Source organism: Magallana gigas, chromosome 9 (assembly GCF_963853765.1).
Source record: "Magallana gigas chromosome 9, xbMagGiga1.1, whole genome shotgun sequence".
Classification (NCBI taxonomy): Eukaryota; Metazoa; Mollusca; class Bivalvia; order Ostreida; family Ostreidae; genus Magallana; species Magallana gigas.
Genome location: NC_088861.1, coordinates 24,087,445 through 24,109,068, shown reverse-complemented (window position 1 = coordinate 24,109,068; position 21,624 = coordinate 24,087,445). Strand labels below are relative to the sequence as shown.

General features: G+C 35.1%; 2 protein-coding genes and 1 long non-coding RNA gene across 3 annotated transcripts in view; 2 read left to right on the top strand and 1 right to left on the bottom strand.

The window, feature by feature from the left end:
- Window positions 1–5,229, bottom strand: part of LOC117693158 (serine-rich adhesin for platelets-like) — a 36,348-nt gene extending 31,119 nt beyond the window's left edge. Inside the window, exon 1 of the mRNA XM_066072425.1 lies at window positions 4,779–5,229. Coding sequence (XP_065928497.1) covers window positions 4,779–5,229 — 451 coding nt within the window. The remainder of the gene's footprint in view (window positions 1–4,778) is intronic.
- A 2,905-nt stretch (window positions 5,230–8,134) lies between these two features.
- Window positions 8,135–21,624, top strand: part of LOC105339221 (probable cytochrome P450 49a1) — a 34,605-nt gene continuing 21,115 nt past the window's right edge. Inside the window, exons 1-2 of the mRNA XM_034479806.2 lie at window positions 8,135–8,249; window positions 11,613–11,770. Of these exons, the coding sequence (XP_034335697.2) occupies window positions 8,200–8,249; window positions 11,613–11,770 (208 nt within the window). The 5' untranslated portion in view covers window positions 8,135–8,199. The remainder of the gene's footprint in view (window positions 8,250–11,612; window positions 11,771–21,624) is intronic.
- On the top strand, window positions 14,566–17,973 carry LOC136271806 (uncharacterized). The gene is made up of 2 exons (XR_010709800.1): window positions 14,566–15,366; window positions 17,677–17,973. It is a non-coding gene; the product is annotated as an uncharacterized lncRNA (long non-coding RNA).

Below are 21,624 nucleotides of genomic sequence, written 5' to 3'. Positions count from 1 at the left end.
ATACACTATGACATCATTTTTCTTGCTTGGTTTACGCCATGGTGTCGTGGTTTCAACTGCAGATAGGCAGCAAAATCTGACGAATTAAGCTTATTTGAGATGCAAAATGTGGTATTATGTTACAGGATAAACAAAATACATGATGACGTCTTAAAATATGGGCGATATTTGGGCTCAGTCCAAAAACATGAAGAACGCCTGGCAAGCTTTAATTCTTTCCCTTGCCCAAATACCATAGATTACTAATTAAATGGAGGAATTAATATCCGCGTAAAATCGCAAGAAGCCCCCTCCGCAGAATTTATAGTCTCGTCATTATTTTCTGAGAGTTGAGAACCATAAAAAATATATATTTATTCGTGCAATTTGATTCAAACCAGTGGGATTGCATGGTCATGATCCATCACTTCTAGTGTTGTCAAATTGGTTGGAAATGATAATTGATTAATCGGTCAATCGGTTGTCTCTTACAAACTGATGATCGGCAAATAATTGAATCCATTACAAATTGTGTTCAATTCATTTAAATGAAACACTAAATAAAAGCTAATAAATAGGATGTATGCTGTATTGTTATCAATGAAAGTGTTACATATCTTTTGAGATTAAAAAAAAACTAGTTTGCAACGGTTTTTATTTCACTAAATATATAATTATTTTATTTATCTCAATAGGAACTCAAAAATATTGTTAACAATGAGATTTTTAAATACAATTGAAGGTCAAAGGTGATCATTGCATGCTTTTAACATTAGATTTGTTATCTCTGTCTAAAGATATCCTTGATTCACATTTTGCTTATTTACTTGATATTTGTTAAAACCTCTGGGTTCAAAACTAATGACATTCATTCAACAGTATGAAAAATTTCCAAGTTTTCTCCTTTGAAACACCCCCACTAGCTTATCAGGTTTCAACACACAGCTAAAAAATATGATGTCTATGGGGATTTTGTACTGCAAAGTGACCCGCATGACAATGTTGAAAATTCTGTGAGGTATTTAAAGTGACTTCCGAATGGATGTTAACATTCCCCTTTTGGCCCTATAATTATCTTGTTTACCATAACTGACCTTCTTTATATTTCATGCAAGAAGTAACTGGGAGGCCATTATACAATTGCCCCAAATTTTTTTGGAAGTTTGAATGCAAAGTCTATGAAAGAGACACAAATTGATGAGTACCCGTAATCTTTACATTGCATTGTTTACAGACACAGTTCAAAGTTGAAAACTATCACTGCTCTAAAAAGCGATTTTGTTTACATGCTGAAAAAAATACACATATATGAAAATTGTATGTCAAAATAACTAAACCAAGCTATTCTGAATAGCTTTATTATCTACATAAGTTTTAGAAGCTATACTGGCGTGCGACCAATTCTCGCCAAGTACCATTTCTCGCCAGTACATTGCGACATCATTTTTCATATACCGGTATTATTTTTTGTTTTGATAAAATGACTTCACAATGTACTTGCGAGAAAAAGTACTCAGCGACAACTGTTCGCACGCCAGTATAGCTAAATCAGGAGATTGTGTTGGAGCTGTATAAGCCATAAGAAATAAGTTTTGTTCCTGTGAATTTTTCTGAGTAACAAATGATATTGTTTCAATTAAATTATCTTGACTATTTTCCCTTTCATCTATTTTAATTGCACCTTTATCACAGGTATGTGTATTTCTATTAAAAACTGTCCAAATGTACTGCATAAATATATTTGGACAAACTATAGATAGATGTGGTATGTTCACAATTTTTAAACGTTTTAAATAAATTTCTAAGGCCTATTCCCCCCCCCCCCCTTGGAAATTAAAATTTCTTAAATTTACACAGTAAGATGACCAAATGTATGCCTTGGAACCCTCCGCCCCAACCCCAGGGAAAACTAGGCCTAGCATACAACCGAGAAAAAATCCTGGATCGCACTTGAGCGTTATGCACAAAGATATTTCTTTCATGATTTGCAAGGGGATTTTAAAAAGTATACATTGTGCATTTCTCGGAAAGTTCACTATACAACCCGTCTTAATAAGATTTTCATTTCTAATGTTATGCAAATCGTTGGAACAAAATCACCGAGTGCGAGTACCCCCCCCCCTTCCACAGCACATCGTATTTCAAGTTTACATCATAAATGCCATCGAAACATGTAATCAACATACCTTTATTCGGAGTTTCTTTAATATAAAAGGCATCCCGGTCAATGATTATTTGACCATGTTGACCTGGCCTTCCCCGTTCCCTCCGACTTCTTCTCGACATACTTTTCCCCCGCTTCAACAAAATGGCATTTCCGTTTTCTATACACACGCGCATGCGCATTTCGAACATGTGTATCGTCAGAGGTGCGTAAGTGAAGATGGCAACTACAATCCGCACGGTATCTGTGTAATCACATGTCTGATGAAAACCCGAAAATGGGACTAGATACTTTTCGATATTTTTTAGGTTTAGAACATGCTATTTTTTTTATTTAAGCAATAAAAAAATATGGGGACTTAAATCAAGTCCCCAGACTATTTGAGGTCCCCATTTTACGACTTGCGTATCTGAGGCAGGCCCCCAGTTTGGCAGAACCACACACGCACACACACACACACACACACACACACACACACACACACACACACACACACAAGAAAAGAAAAACTATATTACCCTATTGCCACTTGGCATCGAAGAAAAAAAAATGACAAAGAAAACAAAAACAGAAACATATCTACATGGGGATGTCCATTTGAGTATGACTTGATGTAAACTACAACTATAACAATGTTCACAGTGTAGAAAAGTATCTTGACTATTCTTGACTATTTACGTCGTGTTTTGAATAGAACACAGGTATCGGTTGTACCATGTTGCGGTGTCCCTCAAGAAGCTGAGGATGTGCAAGGTGCGTAAATCAAAGTTAGCTGTAATGTTGGAGATAAGTCTCGACCCAAGCAAAAAGAGGTAGAGGTCACGTGTACAGAGACCACTGAGTTCAGCACTCAGAGAGATGTCGAAGTTTTCGATAACTGTATCCCACCAAGCTTCTTGAAATGCAGACGTCCCTGGACAAACGGTGGAGATGTGCTCAAAGACGTTGGTAAAATTGTTGCTGCACATAAGACAAATTTCCGGTGAAATTTCAGGAAGTGTCCATAATTTAACAATAAATTTACAGAGTTCTATTTCGAAAACATTGGATGGGATTTTCCATATAGCAGAAGGTGGTCTTCCTGCGTTTATCTTACTGAAGAGGTAAAAATCTGGGTCAGAAAACATCCGATGGCGTCTTGAGTCAATATGAGAGTTCGTTACTGCTTCTTTTACGGATTTTTTCCATAGAAGTTTCGGGGGAAAATAGCCAACTTGAAGATAAACTGTGAGGTATTGAAGGAGATTGTACTTAAGCATGAGAGCAATGATGTCGTGAATAAAGCCAAGTTGTTTGCGTTCGGGGGATTGTAGGTAGGAAAACAGTTGATGTAGAAATATCTGTTTGGTAAGGGTTTTAGTGTCTAGATCACATAATCGACCGAAAAAAAGAAGTTTTCTTTTATCATTTTCCGATGATATGGGAAGAAGTCCGAAGAGAGATTCACAAATGTCCGATCTCGTTGTTTTTGGAAGGCCCATAGCGTTTTTGCATATGGAATGTTGGAGCGTGCTGAGTGCTTGGAGATCTCGTTGCCGAAGGTCGCACCAGAGTTCGCATCCGTAGAGAATAGATGGAAGGACAACTTTTTTATACAGTCGGGATAAAGTGTCGGGATTAAGATGATCCCGTATTTTGATACCGAAATACGCTTGTCTCCCTTTTCTACATCCGTTTTCGATTTTTTGGTATGGACCAGTTTAGATTGCAGGAGGATTCCTAGGTGATTGTATGATTCCGATAATTCGACAGATTCATTTCCGAGAAGTCATGAGAGATTCGACAGGTTTCGAATTGATGAAGAGGAGAATCTAAGAACGCTTGATTTATCTGCATTGAATTTGAATCTCCAATTTGTGGAGCACTTATATGCGGTGGTAAGGATGTTTTGGATGGCTACAGGCGTCAGGGCGATGCAAGATATATCGTCTGCAAGCGTGGGGTTGGAGCTAGCGATGTTGTAGATTCCCGTATTTGAACATTGACTTTGAATTTCTTGGAGAAGGTCATTAATGAACACAAGATAGAGAAAAGTTGAGAGTATGCCTCCTTGGCGAACTCCTTGTGAGACAGGGAACCAAACAGAGTTAGTGTAGTTCACCACGACAGAGCAAGATGTACCAGTATGGCAGTCGTCAATTAGAGTCCACAACCGTCCAGAAACTCCAAGACGATGAAGCTTGTACATTAGACCGTGCCTCCAGACAGTATCAACTGCTTTTTGAGTATCTAGAAATGCAACGTATACCGGGCTTCCACGTTCAATGTTGTGGAAAATGGTTTCTTGAAGGTTAAAAGAGGCAGTGAGACAGCCGAGTTTGGGTTGAAATCCCTGTTGCTGGGCGTTAGGAAAGTCGGATGAGGATAGAACATGGGTTTTGATCCTGGTAAGTAAAATCTTTTCAAACAGTTTTAAAAGGCAAGGGAGTAAAGCTATCGGTCTATAGCTATCTGGGGATTTCTTTGGCTTATTACCTCCTTTGTGTATGGGAACAATAATGTCCCTTTTCCAAGAATCTGGGATCTGGCCAGATTTAATAATAGAGTTAAATAAATGAAGCAAACAGTTTTAGTTCTGAGCCACCATAAATGATGTGTTCGTTTTGGATGAAATCTTTTCCTGGAGCTTTTCTACGTTTCAGATCACGAATAAGTGTGGAGATATCGTCCATGCTGATGTCACCTCCAGGAAAAAAATTGTTAAGCATCGTTTCGGTCTTTAAGGATTTGTACAGGGTTTCAATAGATTGGTAAAACACAGGGTTGAACGAGTCGTTGTCCTTAGGGTTGTAAACGTCTTTAAAATGATGTGCAAATGCATTAGCAATATCACTAGGATCTGTAAATGTGTCATCACCGAGTTCTATTTCTGGATAAGAGCGAGAGCTTCGAGGTCGCTGGCGCTTGATCAACTTCCAGAAGAGTCGAACGTCACATTCAGAAGCCTCGTCAATGTCCTTAAACGCTTTTGTCGTAAATTCGTCGTGTGCAGATTGGAGTCCATTCCGAAAATCCCTTTTAGCACGCTTGTAGTTTTTATACGATTCATGACACATGCCACGGGGCCGTCCTTCACTTATCCACATTCTGCGTTTTTGACGTTCTAGGTCATAGAGATGCTTGACTTTCGGTGTCCATTCGGGTTTCAAGTATGGTCTATATTTGGAAGTTGGAATTGTTGTGGACGCAGCGTCATGTAACATATAATTTAGATCAGAACAAAAGTTTTCAATGTCATTAACACAATCAAGATGTCTATCTAATAACCAAGCAGACTCTCTAGAAACGTGCTCTTGGTATTGTTCAAGTTTACAAGATTCAGCTTTGTGCCATGCAGGTAAGCTCTTAAACGATTTATGTAAAATACGATTTTTAACATGAATATCAATATTAATTGCAACTGGGAGGTGATCTGATGTACAGCTAAATGAACCTTCCTCATACACATGGTACGAATTAACGTGCTTACAAAGAGAACTACTACAAAATATAAAATCTAGAGTAGTCTGTGTTGAGGTAAATGTATAGCCTGAACCAGATGTACTAAAATCAGCACGAGGACGTCCTATATTGTTACGTGTGAGAAATCCCTTTAGAAATTTTGATTTGTACAAATTTGTATGCTGAAGGTCTTCTTCATAAGAGCTAGCATTGAAATCACCCCCAATTACTACATCACCAAGTAATGAGTAATGAGCTACAAGATCTTCCAAAAGGTTCAGTTCAGATGCATATGGCTGAATAGCACTATCAGAGGGGAGATAAACCCCAAAAATGAACAAAGATCGGTCACATGACGTTTTGAGTTCTATTCCAATGATGCGAGTAGAATCTAAATCTGTTAACAAACATATAGACAATTCAAGCTCCTTTTTGTACATAATAGCAATGCCCCCTTTACCCAAATAGCGTGAGCACTGTATAGATGTATTGGTACCAGTAGGTTCTATACAAACATAACTAAGGTAATCAGGGTGGACAGAGTCCAGATATGAAACATTGTCACACTTAAGTTTGTGCTCAGATATTATAGCAATATCACATTTAACAAGATCAAGCATATTTGATAAACATAATGAAGAGGACATGATGCCTTTTACATTCCATGCGAGGATGCTGAGGTTATGAGACATATGTAAAACAATTGATAAGATACACAGAAAAAAAGACACAAAAAATGTCTCTTTAATCAACATCGCGGTTTTGAGGGTCCTGGTCTTCGTCGTCAGATTCGGCATCGTCCGAACGCGCAATTCTGTCCTGCCACTGTTTGTTGCTAAGCCAGGGTCTGCAGGAAATCCCTTTAGGCCAGAAATTTTCGGGCTCAATTGTAGACCCATCTTTCAGAGATACATTGATTTTAGCGTTCCGTCGTGCACCTTCGCGTTTAGGTTTAAAGAGAACACACAATGAACCGGATATTCCTCTGTCCTTAAGGAAGTTTATCATACCGAGTTGTGTAGACCGCGGACTTATTCCGGAGATGTAGAAACGTGCATTACGTCTGCGGGTAAAGCCTTCAAATATGTCAGCGTCCTCTGTGGCACCTGTAGTATTGTTGGTAAGTGTGAGAGAGGCAGGCGCTTGCTTCAAGTCGGAAGCTTGACTTTTTCTGGGAAAATAGAGTCGTTTCGGTTCAGAAGCGTTTTTAGGTCTGTCGTTGGAGATGTTGATTGTTTGCGACCTTGCAGCACCGTTTGTTGATTTAAGAGTTACAGTGTTTGGAGATGCTACATCCGCGTATGGCGTACGCGTGTCTCTAGCAACATTGTTGGCGTGAACAAGATCACTACGATCACTGCGATCACCGGGTATTTCGGTATTCTTGTATGTAGATTCTCGAGTACGGACTGCAGACGACAAGGAACGTGAGTCTGGGGTGGAATTATGTTGACCAGAGTGGTCTTCCATTGTTTTCTTGTCCGAGTGTGTGTGCTGATTTGTGGCATTTTTGCCTTTATTAACGGCAGAGTCGTTTTTGTCGGAACGATTGGACGAGTACTGTGAATTCGGTCTGATAGTTTCAGACGGGGACGGTTTGTCATTGGCGTTTATCGGCAGACGCATAACAGTACAGTCAGCACTATTTGAATAGGTACTGTTAGCATGTTCGTTCAGGTGTGAAGTCCCGTTAAGTTCCACCTCGGTTGGCGTAAGGGCCTTCTGCGGGGAAACAGATGAAGCATATATCGATCGAAAAACATTTTACTTAGAATTAGCAAGGCGACTGAAAACATTTTATTTTATCAGTAGGTACATAATCAGCAAATATAAGAATATCACTATTTGGAGGTGTATTCGTTTGGTCGATTGGAGAAAACTCGCGTTTTATTTTTTTTAATTCTGCCATTCTAGCTAAATGTACGTTCATAGCCCGAATGAAGCAAAGAAAAGGCGTTTTATTGCTTGTGTATTTACACACATTTCTAATTTTTTTGTCCAATTAAAAGTGAGTAAAACTACGTTTATTTTAATTATCAATAAGAACTTATCACACAAGAAGCTTCAAATGTTTCATGTCAAAGTTACCATAGTGACTGTACAACTTGTAATGCAATGGACATGCATGAAGAAACATGTAACGTGAAAACGTGTTTGAGGTATATCCCGAGGTATCCCGAGTGACCCGGGATGCATAGTTAATGATGTCAGATTCTCCCATTATAAAACTCCTTAAGAGAAATGATTCTGTTTTTGTAAGTTTTTCCGAGTGAAAAATTATCTGTCAATGAATAAATCTTGAATTGTGTTTCCATTGTATCAATTCGATTCAACTACACTTCATTCATATGTATGACTATTTGTATTTATAAAAAAAAATCGCCTAAATATGACGGAAACAATAACTTGGGACATACTTTTGAACATTAGATAAAATGTTATCAAAAATGAATCATAATTATTACTTAACACTTTTGTAAATGCATGCGGATAAAATCGGGATCGATGCAATTCAATCAATTTGGCGTGTTTACGTACATGTATGACCAAAATGCAGTGCCGTAGTTTTAAATTTTTTCAGTACACACACAGTCATGAATCTATGAAGGCGTATAATGTTGTCGACAACAAAGTGCTTCGCGTGGAGATTACGGTTTCCTTTTAGGTATGGTACCTTATTTTCACACATTCCGTTTTATAGATTCATAAATATCGTTTATGTATTTCCTCGAATATTATTACCATTTTTTAACAGTAAACGTGTGTACACAGTGTCAATGCTCTCAGCCGCTGTTCATGTCTTCTTTATTTTGAACAACATGCATTGCAATGTCGAAGTAATGATTAAGACATTAAGGCATTAAATCATGTAATTAATTGGACACAGTATTCTTTAAGAGTATACCCCAAAAGAGTTTTATGTTTCTCCGTATATTTTTTAATATATGTACGGAGACTCAGTGGGGCAATATCTTAAATAAAGTTTCGGCTCAGCACAAAAAATAAACTTGTGAAATAAGAAAGAAATTATTATTTTTCTGACGGTATTTTACGGTGTAACAGTCTATGTGGCTGATAATTTTTCTTTATTCCAATTGATAACAAAATGAATCTATAAATTAGGTAGATCACATAGTGTTATAGACGGCATTTGTACATACTAAGAAACGAAATCTTACTTTGAGCTTAAACAAAATTTGACCATATCTGTAAAAATTAATAGCGAGCAAAAATTCTTTTTCCTAGGTATGTTCTAAAAGTTCACCTTTGCGTGCTATTTAAAGAGTGATACCTTATATCCAACAACTGTTTCAATAAGAAAAACTTTAAACCTAAATTTATGACTGTTTTATTTATTTAGTGTAGAGTATACGACACAATTTGCAGGTGCCGCGAGCGATGTTATACACAGCAAAATGAAAAAAAAAAATAAATATAATCTTGTAGTGGTTAACTGCATTCTAAAAGATTTTTTGTAATGTTTTATTTTTCGGTTAAAAATATTATGGCACAGTTGATAAAGATACTAAGTTTTCTAACTAGATATCGCATAGTCCAAATGGCTCCTAATGCATACAAATTATATTTTGTGAAGCAACTCAAATTGAAAATTTTGAGACGCTTCTAATACTATTCTATACATGTAGCATACTAATCAGTCACCCATGTATCCATTAAAAACTTCATACTGTAGAATCATTAAATTTCGTGGGGGCCAATTTTCGTGGATTTTACAGGTTCGTGGGGACGTAATTTCGTGTATTCTCTAAAACCTACAAAGGAAATATGATTTATTACCCTAATTTATTAATTCATGAAGGATGTTAATTCGTGGGTGAGAGGTACCCACGAATTCCACGAAAATTGAGCCACCACGAAATCTAATGATTCCACAGTATTTAATGTCTTCAAATGTTTTCAAATGAAATTTATAAATTCAAATTGTTTTTTCTCTTCCGCGAAAATGAAATGTTGCCATGGAGAAATATTGTCAACTTATTTGACATTACTATCTCTATCTGACAGAAACGTAGCAAGAGTCATATGAGAACATATAAAATTCCATGTACAGTATCACGGTTACATTGTACAGTTGAACGTAAATTCAAGTACTTGTATTAACAGATTTGCAGGCTTATTTTATTTTAACATGTAATTTAGATTGCATGATTACATGTAACTTCGTTTTTATTTAACCTCCTATTTCTTAGATTACTGAATGTTGCATGAATTAACTTCATTACATCTTCGCCAGCCAAGGGTTTCTGATCCCCCATAAATCATTGTATTTCTAAATAATTTTACATCCGATAACAGCTGACTAGAATGTCTGAAATTTTTAAATGAGTTTTATATCCTATCATCTTTATTATTCATCTTCACAATGTGTGTAATTTACTTAATTATTATCAAAACATATAACCAATTTACAAGTTTTGATTTTACTGTAGTTTTATTAAGAAATTCCCATTTGACCTTACAACATTTTTACATTTTTTCACCTGCATTCCACAGTCAAGGCGAAATCTCACACATTCTTACCACTTCTCACGAATCCTTGGCATGTATTTGTCGTCATGTGATCTCCCAGCCTATTTATTAATCAGCGAAATGAGGAAAGGTGCCGTACTTCATCGTCACAGGTGCATTAATAGCAACCTCTATAGACATTGGGATTGACAAATTGAAAAAAAGGGTTTTATTGCACAATGAATTTAATAAATTGGATTAATGTGAAATGTTACATATAGATCGAATTCATTCGGAGGGTGTAAGACTGGGTAATGGGTAATTCCTTAATATATGAGTTTATATATCTATAATGATTCACAATCAAAAGTGCACTTTTTACTGCACTATTTGGGCGCTTCAGTATCATAAAGACTTGAACAGAAAGACTTGAAAAATAAGGGTTTTGAGCGATTCATGTTAGAGACACTCGTAAATAAAATGTACTAAAACATTGTCGATTATATTAGATATGCATTGTTGATCACCCGAGTCACTCAGGCGACCTAGTGCTATCTTTGTCCTTCGTCGTTCGTCGTACGACTTTTGTCGTTCGTCGGTCGTAAACTATTGAATATCTTTAGCTTCTACTTTAGATTCACTGAGCCAATTTCAACCAAATTTTACATATAGTATTTATGGGTGAAGGGGGGTTAAGATTGTTAAAATCTTCTTCTTTACTTGCATGATTGTAATAAGCATTGATCTCTACTAAAACTGTGAAATTCATGGCCCCAGGGTCATGGGGTTTGGCGCTTGGGTGGGGGTATAATAATTGTATTGTGAAAATGCATTTATTTTTTTTAATAAAATTCTTTTCCTCTGCTCCTGGGTTTTAAGCCCATAAACTAAGTACATTGTTATGATGAGGAAGAATACATCTTTTAAAATTGTGAATTTCAAGGCGACTTGGTTGGGGTTTCTAGTGTTAGGGTGGGGCTCTAATGATTAAAAATTGAAAATGCATTAGTTCTTTGAAAATATTTGCTCCTGAATATTAAGCAGATTAACTCTTACATAGGTACAGAATTATGATGAGGAAGAGTGCCTCATCTAAAATTGTGAATGTCATGGCCCCTACATGTAGGTCATAGGTCTGGTATTAGGGCAGGGCTGTAATGATTATATTGCTAGGGTGCTGTAACTTCCACCTAATATTTTGTTGTACTTAGAATTTGTTCAATTATGTCACTGTATGTTATGCTACAATTTTTTAATGTTTTGTTTTAGAATTCAGAAAGTTTTATTAGATAAAACAATCCCGGAATATTAAAACAATTTTAATATCCTTGTAATCATAATTACACATGAATATATATATTGCAAAAGCCACACTGCAGTTACTCAGGTCACCGATAGTCCCATGGGTCTCTTGTTTGATTGGTCGGTTTTTAGTACATGTAAACCCAATCAAAATCCAGGAAAATAGCACGATATGCCAAGGGTTCATGAGGAATGATGCGGATCAGAAACTCGTGGTTAGCGAAGATAACTTCATTGTTAATTTCTTATTTCTTAGATTACCGAATGTATTGTCGACAAGCTTGTATTCATCAAATCCCGCGCCCATACAGACAAGCAAACACCCGGAAGTAAGGCCGCTAGAAGATATCCCCGGAGTGTCCGGGAAATCAGCATTACCTTATGTCGGCAGTATCTTCCTTTCAAAATCCCTAGGTATGTATCCAAAACATTTCTTTTAACTGCATCCTGATTTTGTGAACAAAGTTGGCGTTTAAACTGTTACAGTACTATAATTGGGGGGGGGGGGGGTCGCGTGTCACAAAATTTGCGAATATGTGGAAAATATGAAGCATTTTTAATTTGCATCAGTAATTTTTGGCGATATTAAATGTGTCTTAAAGAAAATAATACAGGATATAATTTCTGCGTATTTAATATTTTACGATTTGAAAGAGGTCGCGAAAATAGCGAAAATTATAGATCTTTGCCAATTTTACCGGATATACGGGATTTTATTCTAATATGTTTTACGGTGCGACCGTTGGGGCGAGCACAGCATGTGATCAAACAATGAATTATAATAGATTAATAAAATAAAATTAACAACGTGAAATTTGAATGCCAAAAAATAAAACATACCTATTTTTCAGTAAATTTTCATTATTCAAAGTTTATAAGATTTGTTATAATTTATTTATTTATATGTAGAACAATAGTTTAATCTCAGATACAATGTTGTTAAATAATAAAGATTTTAATATATAAATATTCATTGCACTGCATCTCCTCTTTTAAAGTGATTGTGATTATGATTGATTGATTGATTTCCCCCCTTTTTTTTTTGCAGTAGACATTTTTTCTTAAACTTACATATAAAACTTGACTCATCATAGAGCTCCCCCCATGCTAAATTTTTTTTTCATTTTTGTCAATTTATACATAGAAAATCGACTTACCATGGATTTGCCCCTCCACTTAAAAAAAAAATAATTAATGTTTAATTTTATTTTTAATTCACGCTTAAAAATATTTGCTTATCATGTTAAAAGAACATGGTGTTCCCCCCCCCCCCCCCCCCCCCCCCCCCGCATGTAATACCGTATTTTTCCGACGATTAGTCGGTATTTTTTTTCTGTGAAGCAGAGCACTCGACTTATCGTCTTGTTCGACTTGTCGTAGGCTCAAGGCCAGAAAATTGTTAAAAATAGCATTAAAAATCTTGGCTTTAATCATCTTGAGTTGGCTGTGTGATTGAAAATTACGTTGTTGAATTCACTGTTCGTCTTTAATAATTATCATTTTCACTCATCTGTTAACACTTAAATACATAATAATAACAACAGTTATTAAAAAATGTTACATTGTCTTTAATCAATTAAAAGTTTTACCGTTCCGTTTTTATAAACACATCGTCACATGGTTCTATGTATCACTAGTAGGAAGATAACATTGCGCAGTAAAATTGAAACCAAATTTGAATGGAAGAAAATATTGCAGTAGGTCCGGGAGATGTTTTTTAAATTTAATTATTTTATTAGTAAAGAGTTGTTAGTGGAAAGTATAAATCAGAAATATTTTATGGTCAAATTCAATCTTAAAATACGTAATCGGCAATTATCAATACTACTGTTTATACAATAGGCTGACACCGGTTGTGTTAATAATCTTGTCCTAAGGCTGAGATCTTTACGGCAATTTCACTCCCTGTGTATATAAGGAGTACCGTTAAAAGAGTGATTATAGTTCATTGATTAATTATTGTCCAATTCTTTGATTATTGTTAGATAATTTTTTTAGGAAACATATGTATGTCGTATATCGTCATTATCAAGTTGTACAAATGATCGATCTTTTTCTAACAGTGTCTATGTAAAACAATAGCGTGTAACTGCATTACTGGATACAAAGTAAACAAGTTTCATCAAATCATAGTAATTGCTAAGCTTTCTGCACTTGAGATCCCCCTTTGAAGTCCGACACGAGACAGGTGCATACCTATGACACCGGAAATTGTTAAACAAACATTGACCATGCGCCGAGTCAACAGGTGGCTGGTTACGTAATTGCGAATATACTGGCGATAGTCAGAGTGGATAATTATTTTAATGCTTGGGAATAAAATATTTCTGACAAAGTAAGTTTAGTTTTGCAGTTTGCGGGAATTGTTTAAAATGCAAGCGACTTTGTAGATGTTGCCGGTATTTGAAAATATGATGCATAAGTATAAAGCGTTATTGTTTGAATGTTAATCATTAATAATAATTGGTAGCAATATCGGGGACATCGTGGCATCATACACTGATAATGTTACTGCAGTTTTATACACCATTTTGAAGCGATAAGTTCGACGTGTCGTCTGAATCGACGTATCGTAGGATTTTGTTAAAATTTTGGCTAAAAATGAGCAATTCGACGAGTCGTCCGCATCGACGAGTCGTCTGGAAAATACGGTAAATGGAAGTGAAAATAAAGAAACCATTGAACTGCTAAAGAGCTGAAGGATTAGAATTTTCATTATTAGGGTTTTCCGTTTTTCAACGGAAAACCCTTCTGTTATTCTACTGTTTCTTCTTATTATTAGGGTTTTCCGTTTTTCAACGGAAAACCCTTCTGTTATTCTACTGTTTCTTATTATTATTATTTTTTTTTTCCCGCAAATTTTGTGCACGAGATTTCTCGAACATTTTTTGTCTGATTGCTATGAAACTTTCAGGGTATGTAGATGATATTAATATCTCTAGACGTTTTTTTCAAATTTTTAAAATTCACTTCCGGTTATGAGTTATTGCCCTTTAATTGAAAATTGGGGGGTCTTTTGTCCAGAGTTGATCTCGGGAACTACAGATGATAGATGCATAAAATTTGGCGAAATTGTCGGTAACATTTTATAATTTTGCTGGCATGAAAATTTTGGTAATTTCTTTGTTAGTTTTTGAGCTATTTGTCGCCAAAGTTTAAGATTTTTTCGGGGCTGAAATTTTGTTGCTTTTTGTATTATAAACTTTAAACTAAAAATATTTTGTTAATACATATAGAGCAAAAGTTGTTTAGAATAACGAGAGCTTTCATTTAAAATTAAGAAAAAAGGGCTGGCCCCTATAATTAGGGGTCAGCAGCTCATACACGTATTTTTCTGATAGCAAAAATCGTTATCATTTTATGAAAAAAAATTAATTTAGTTATTGTTAATATATTAAATAATGTCATTTGGTATCAAATTAAACAAGTTCTGTCCTATATTTTTTTTCAAATTTCATAAAACAAATATGTAAGAATCGTACATGAACGAGTTAATATGTCTACATAGACACACAAGCGAACAAATGCCACATTAAGGCCCAGGCATTTACTGCATTACGTTGTGTTGCGTCTTAGATAAATTGTTGTGGTTCAATTTCATTTTTTTCATCTATATCATTTATGAATTCAATGAACACACATTATTTAAACGTTCTATGTGCAACTATTTGTCGGGGCGCCCCTGTTTGTGACCCCCGCGCGCGCGCGCCGAATGTAAACAGTAACGAACGGCATTGTAGAAAAGAGAGAGCCGTAATGCAGAAGAGAAGTTACAAGTGTATTCTTTCGGTGTACACATGCATTTTCAATTTGCTGTGAAACATATGAACATGCACAGGGAACAATACTACATATTTGTTTAAGGAGGATATTTTTCTCGTGTGAATCGTTTACGAGGAAATTCTGACAGCCACACTTCTGTCGACGATCAGCCGTTGATAAGCTACGAGTAATAAAGGAGAAAAGATGGACATTAAAGTGTGTGATTTATGTGGATGTTACTGAAGAAGGTGAGGCTTTTACTCCTTTTAAAGTTTCTTGTTAACTGGTTAAAATTTAGTATATAGTATAGATGTACATGTAAGTACGTGCACACTGTTGGATGTTTTTGTTATGGTGTGGGTGTTTGTTTACTAACGTGTAATTTTTACATGTTTCATGGGTGTTTAGACTCGCTCGAGGTTCATGGGGGACTGGAAAGGGTAACTGAATTTATCAATTTAAAAAAATAACAGATTGTGAATTTTCAACTCAAAATTCAAAGCAGGGTCTAATTAGAAACATATCATATATTCTTGTGCAGAGAACTCCAAATGTAGTCATGAATACCCTGTAGACATAACTTCAAGTAAATAAAATTGTATACTTCAGACTTCAGAGTTAACATGACTTTAATATCTTTATGATGCCGATCATTGTATCATTAAAGAGGTATAGCAGACCAACGGGTACCCCGTACATGTACTTGTACATGTAGGTTACAAGTTAGAACTATGCCTACCATTCTACCAGTTCACATAATTTTTCTTGTTTAGCAGTTATGATGTGTACTTAAATTGTCCTTGTTAATGTTTTAAATGTAATTTTTTATTCTCTTTTTTTAATCTGACTACTGGCAGTACTGGCGTGCGAGCAGTTCTCGCCGAGGACCATTTCTCGCTGGTGCACTGTTACATCATATTTTCGTATATAATTTTATGTGTTGATAAAATGACGTAACAATACACTGGTGAGAAATGGTACTCGGCGAGAACTGATCGCACACCAATATTGATTAATTACAGACAAAAACTGAAGGTTGCGAGTGTTATTTTTAATTGAACAACATTGTTTAAAATAATTCTTTATATATGTGACGATCAGACCGGTTTGAATACCAGTGCCAGATAGCTCAGTTGGTAGAGCACCTGACTAGAGATTCAGGGGGCCCAGGTTCAAATCCCTTCATTATTTCTCCCATCCTGTTACAATATTGGTGTTGTGACCAACCCCTGGAACTAACAGGTTAACTCGATCCTGCCAGGGATGATCTTCGAGGGTGAAGATCATTTAAGGGGGAGGAATGTGACGGTCAGACTGGTTTGAATACCGGTGCCAGATACATGTAGCTCAGTTGGTAGAGCACTTAACTAGAGATTCAGAGGACCAGGTTCGAATCCCACTTTGTTCCGTCGTTATTTCTCCCATCTTTTACATATACATGTATATCAGATATATGACAGATGATTAAGGTCATCACATGTTTTGCAAGATGCAATAAGTGTTAAAAACCTTTACTTTACAACAGAATACATTTAAGTGAATATTTATGTTTCTTGTTATTAAAAACCTTTACTTTACAACAGAATACATTTAAGTGAATATTTATGTTTCTTGTTATTATTTGGTGTGGTTTTCTTGACAGTGTCGCATAAACAATTTACCCGCTCCTAAAACACAAACTTTCTTTTTGTGGATTCAGCTTACCGCTGATTGGCTGCTGTTGCAGCAGACAAATAAGATATGCACGCACAAAACACAATGAACTTATCAGAGAATGAGTTGAGTTTATTTAAACTGTTGGAATTTGGGTATTTTTTTTTAAAATGTATACTTGTGACAAAACATATATGTGGTACATACAGCTGTAGCTTTATGAAGAAGATTTTGGTTAGACCATATATACCTATCATGCAAGTAAATGATATTTACAAAAAACTTGCAATTTATGGCGCACGAAATATACGCTAGTTTTATAAAGATTGACATACATGTAATGTACCACATTCTTTGAAAAATATCTATTAAAAATTCTTCATTAAGTTTACTCATACATGTTTTATGCTTATTACACGTAGTATTGTTTTTAAAACATGTAATTTATAAGAAAATAAACAAAAACCCTCGCTAAATTTATTTGCAAACAAAAAATACACAGTAGAATTGATAAAAAATGGTATACCAGAAGCTAATACCAGTACATGTACTTTGACGCTGTTCGGTGGGTAATATTCATTTGTAATTTACGAATTGAAATATTGACTGTTGCACTACAAGTATGGTACCGTAATAAACTCTCTCTCTCTCAAACTCTCTCTCTTTCTCAATTTGATAAGTGTTTATACCTATGAAAATTTTTTAATATTATATTATGACTTGATATGCAAATTTTTGATCTTGTACTGCCTAAATGTTATGTCATGTATTGGGATATGTCATACTTATTACACTGCATGGTCAGTGTATTTTTTACAGAAATACTATGCATATGTTAATGTAAACACAGCTATTACTAGTACATGTATGTAAACACAGCTAATTATTTTTTTTATTTATTTCAGCTCAAAACAGACTCTTGTTACCACATGGCTTTTACCGGTACCTGTTGATTCTTGTGGGTCAGCTCCTGAGATTAACCTGTCACCTCTATCCACATGCATATTCCTTGTGTTCTACAGACTATTTACTGGTAATTCAAATTAAATCCGATAATGCATGAACAATAATGGAACTTGAAGAAAGCATCATGCCATGTTGTGGTTTGTGTTTGATAAGAAATTATGAAAACAAAATTAAGGCTGTTTAAAGAAATTCATAATTGCTGTGAAAATTTGTTTTTCAATAAAAGTATACAATTATGTTTCCTTTATTTTTTATTTCATAAAGATATTTAGATGTGTTTACATAATTGAACCCCCCCCCCCCCTCTATTTAATTGTCTGCATTAAGATTACATGTAGGATATATAAATGTACATTTGACTTTGAAATAACATCTGCTATGATAATTACTTTTGAAATGAACAAGAAACAACCTATTTCTACCTTTCTAAGGTATATATGCATAAAAAGTAGAAAAACATGTCAAATTTGAACATTTTTCATTGAAATCAACTCTGTCTCCAGCTACTTGGGTGTGTTTGAATTTAATTCTAATTTAAGGCAGATGTCTAACTTGTAGGTTGTAACTTACTGTTTTAGCATGGTTAGAAGAAGACTAGAAATCAGAATAGATTAGATATTCACTAAATATGATTGTTAGCTTACTTTTTTCATGAAAACAAGAAATCACACGCAGGACAGCTGTCTATTTGTTAATTAAAATGGTACAAATCATACAATAAACAAATAAAGATCACATTTTAGAATCATTGATGATTGTTTTCAAATATGTGTGAGAAATGACTCAAGGAAATTGCCACATGTTTCATAAAATTAGGTAAAACATTTCAAACCATGACTTTTTATGAAAATCAAAAGATTGGGGGGTGGGGGGTATACATGTAAGGGTATTTCTAAGTGATGTGAAGCTTTTATCATGATTATATCATGTAGGCATATGTTGTATTGAATAGGGTTTCTTTTTAAAGGTGGTTGAACAAAAGTTGACCTCTAAAAGGTCAGATAAAAATGTTTTACTATGGAGAACCCTGTAAATCTGTGTTTACTAAAGGAAATTGGAAATGGTGGGTTCACTTAAATGGCCATATTTTTATTAAACCTCAATGGAATTGGCAATATGTGGTATTCTTTTTCTCAGAATTGCATTAGCTTTCTTATTCTAAGACAAACCGTCTTTTCATAAAAATGTTAGTGTACTAAGTTAAAGATACAAGGAACAGTTTCGGATAAAGTACCGTCAATATTTTTGTAAAATTGAGAGTGACTGTACTTGAAGGTTTATCATTGTTGCGTAGATTCATGAAATGAATTTTAATGATTACCAATAGTTAGAGGGATGTCTCTTGTTGGAATTGGTAAGCAATATTAAGGCCCCTAATTTTAAGTACATGAGAAGCAGAAATAAATTGTGAAACTTGCGGCTATGACAGATATGTTGACTTTACAGTGAAATTGAAGGTTACAAACGGGAGGTTATATAACATGAAATGTAGGTGGATAGGATATTATATGCCTATTTAGTATTTACTGGGTATGAGGACAATAGCAAGTTTATTGTCCCCCAAGACAGCAAATATTTAATGAGGCAAAGCCAAGGGAAATAGTAGCTGTTGAATGGGACAATAAACTTACTATTGTCCGAATAGTCAGTTAATTGGTATTTCATTATACAGAAGAAAACTTTATTTGTCAGCGATGCAGAATTTCTTGATGATAAACAAATTAGAGTTAAATCAAATTTTGTATTTAATGCGGCGATCTTATTAGGTCAGAGGTGTTCCGAGTTTAAGGTGATATGGGACACTTCCATGTTGTGACGTATTGTTTATCGAAATAAACAATAAAATAAAGTGTAATTATATAAGTACATGTAGTTTCTTCTCAAAAATGGTCACCTAACTCCTTAGCACAGTGGGTTAGAGGGTTTACTAGGAACCTATAAGTCATGAGTTCGAATCCCGCTGGGGTTTTAACAATTTTTACCTTTTCAAATATTTTTAAAAGCTATTTTTTGGTTAAATATTGTAAAATTTGAAAATTCTAAACCGGTGAAAAGTTTTCAATTATATAGTACTTTAATCCACATTAATATCGACAGATGTCCCATACCACCTTAAAAAGGAGGGAAATCAAATTCTGCTAATGAATGGTTTTGATGACTATTCACCATGGGCAGATAGCATGGATACTATTTTAGATAAAAAGGCATGTTTATGCGGACGCCTTCTAGTGATCAATTTGTCGGTCTGTCCATCCGAGATGGCTTGACAGGAGCATAGCTTCTCTCCCCTTGGCCCAATCTGGCTCATACCTCATCCACAGGGTTCCTTTGGTTGAAGGATGTGCAGTGACCTTGAACCATGTTTTTAGGTATAAGGTTAAGGTCATAGCAGAATTATATATTTAAAATCCTTGTCTGGGGCATATCTTTTTTCCCTTTGGTCCAATCTGGCTAATACTCACAGAGTGTCTCTATGGTTAAACGATGTGCAGTGACCTTGCATGAAATTTCTAGGTAACGGGTGAAGATCATATCGGATCATGCAAAAATCCTTTTTTGAGAGCATATATAATTTCTACTAACCCCTATTTGGCTCAGACTTCACATAAGCAGAGCTTTTGAGTAAAGGGTGAAAGGGTGTGTAGTGACCTTGAACCTATTTTCAGTGAAAAGAAACTGTGAAGGTCATATCAGAATTATATTTTTAAAAATCCTTGTCCGGAGTATATCTTCTCTCCCTTTGCTCCATTCAGCCTCATACTTTACCCACATGATGCCTTTGTTCAAAATATATGCAATGACCTCGAATGATATTTGTAGATGAAGAGTCAAGGTCATATCAGATCACACAAAAATCCATATTTTAAGAGCATAGATATACTCTCCTTTTAGCCCCTATTTGGCTAATATTTTACCTTTACAGAGTTTATTGGTTAATGGCGTGCAGTGACCTTGAACCAAGTTTGTCAATGTGAAGGTCATAGCAGATCTTTTTAAAATTAGTTTTAAATAGTAGATTATTTTCCAAATATGCTTAATCTTGGTCAGATTGAACAAAAATGCATGTATGTTAAGGGGAATGAAATTGAATTAAAAGTTCTATGCCAGCTGGAAAAATTTCAAGTTATAGGTCAAGGTCAAAGCAGAATTCTCTGAAATAACATAGGCGGGGCCCTTTGAAATGTTCACCATTTCAATGTTGTCTGGTTCATAGTAATTTTACATAGAAAATATTCACAGAAGTACAGTAAAGTAAACTTAACATCGATAAGTTTCTGACAATTAATGACGCAACGAGCACACAGTATGAAAGGTCAACCTTTTGAAAAGCAGTGAAGAGGAAAAGTTGCTCAGAATTATGTTTTAAACAAAATTGATTTTTTACATAAATTTTAATTTTGCATTCTGGGTTAAGAAAAAAGATGTTAGTTCAAGGTAAAGTAAACTTGTACCTAAAATGAAGTCAAATTTGTTAAGTCGTACTTAAACACATTGGTTTTTTTGTTAAGTCGTTCTTGAAATGGTTAAGGGTTTTTGGTTAAGTCGTACTTAAAACATTCGGATCATGTTAAGTTGTACCAAGAATCATTATACCCCCGCAAACGAAGTTTAGGGGGGTATATTGGTTTCACCCTGTCCGTCTGTCCGTCTGTCCGTCTGTCTGTCTGTCCGTCTGTCCGTCTGTCCGTCTGTCTGTAGACGCAACTTTGTCCCCCCTATAGAATTTTTTATTACTGCATGGAACAGTTTGAAAATTTGTACATATGTTGAACACCATCTGAAGATATGCACCTGCAATTTTTTTTAAGATCAGACAAGATTTAATGATTTTATGACAGTTTTCATTTTCCTTATTCTATATATTGTACACTAATGTTGAAAAGTAA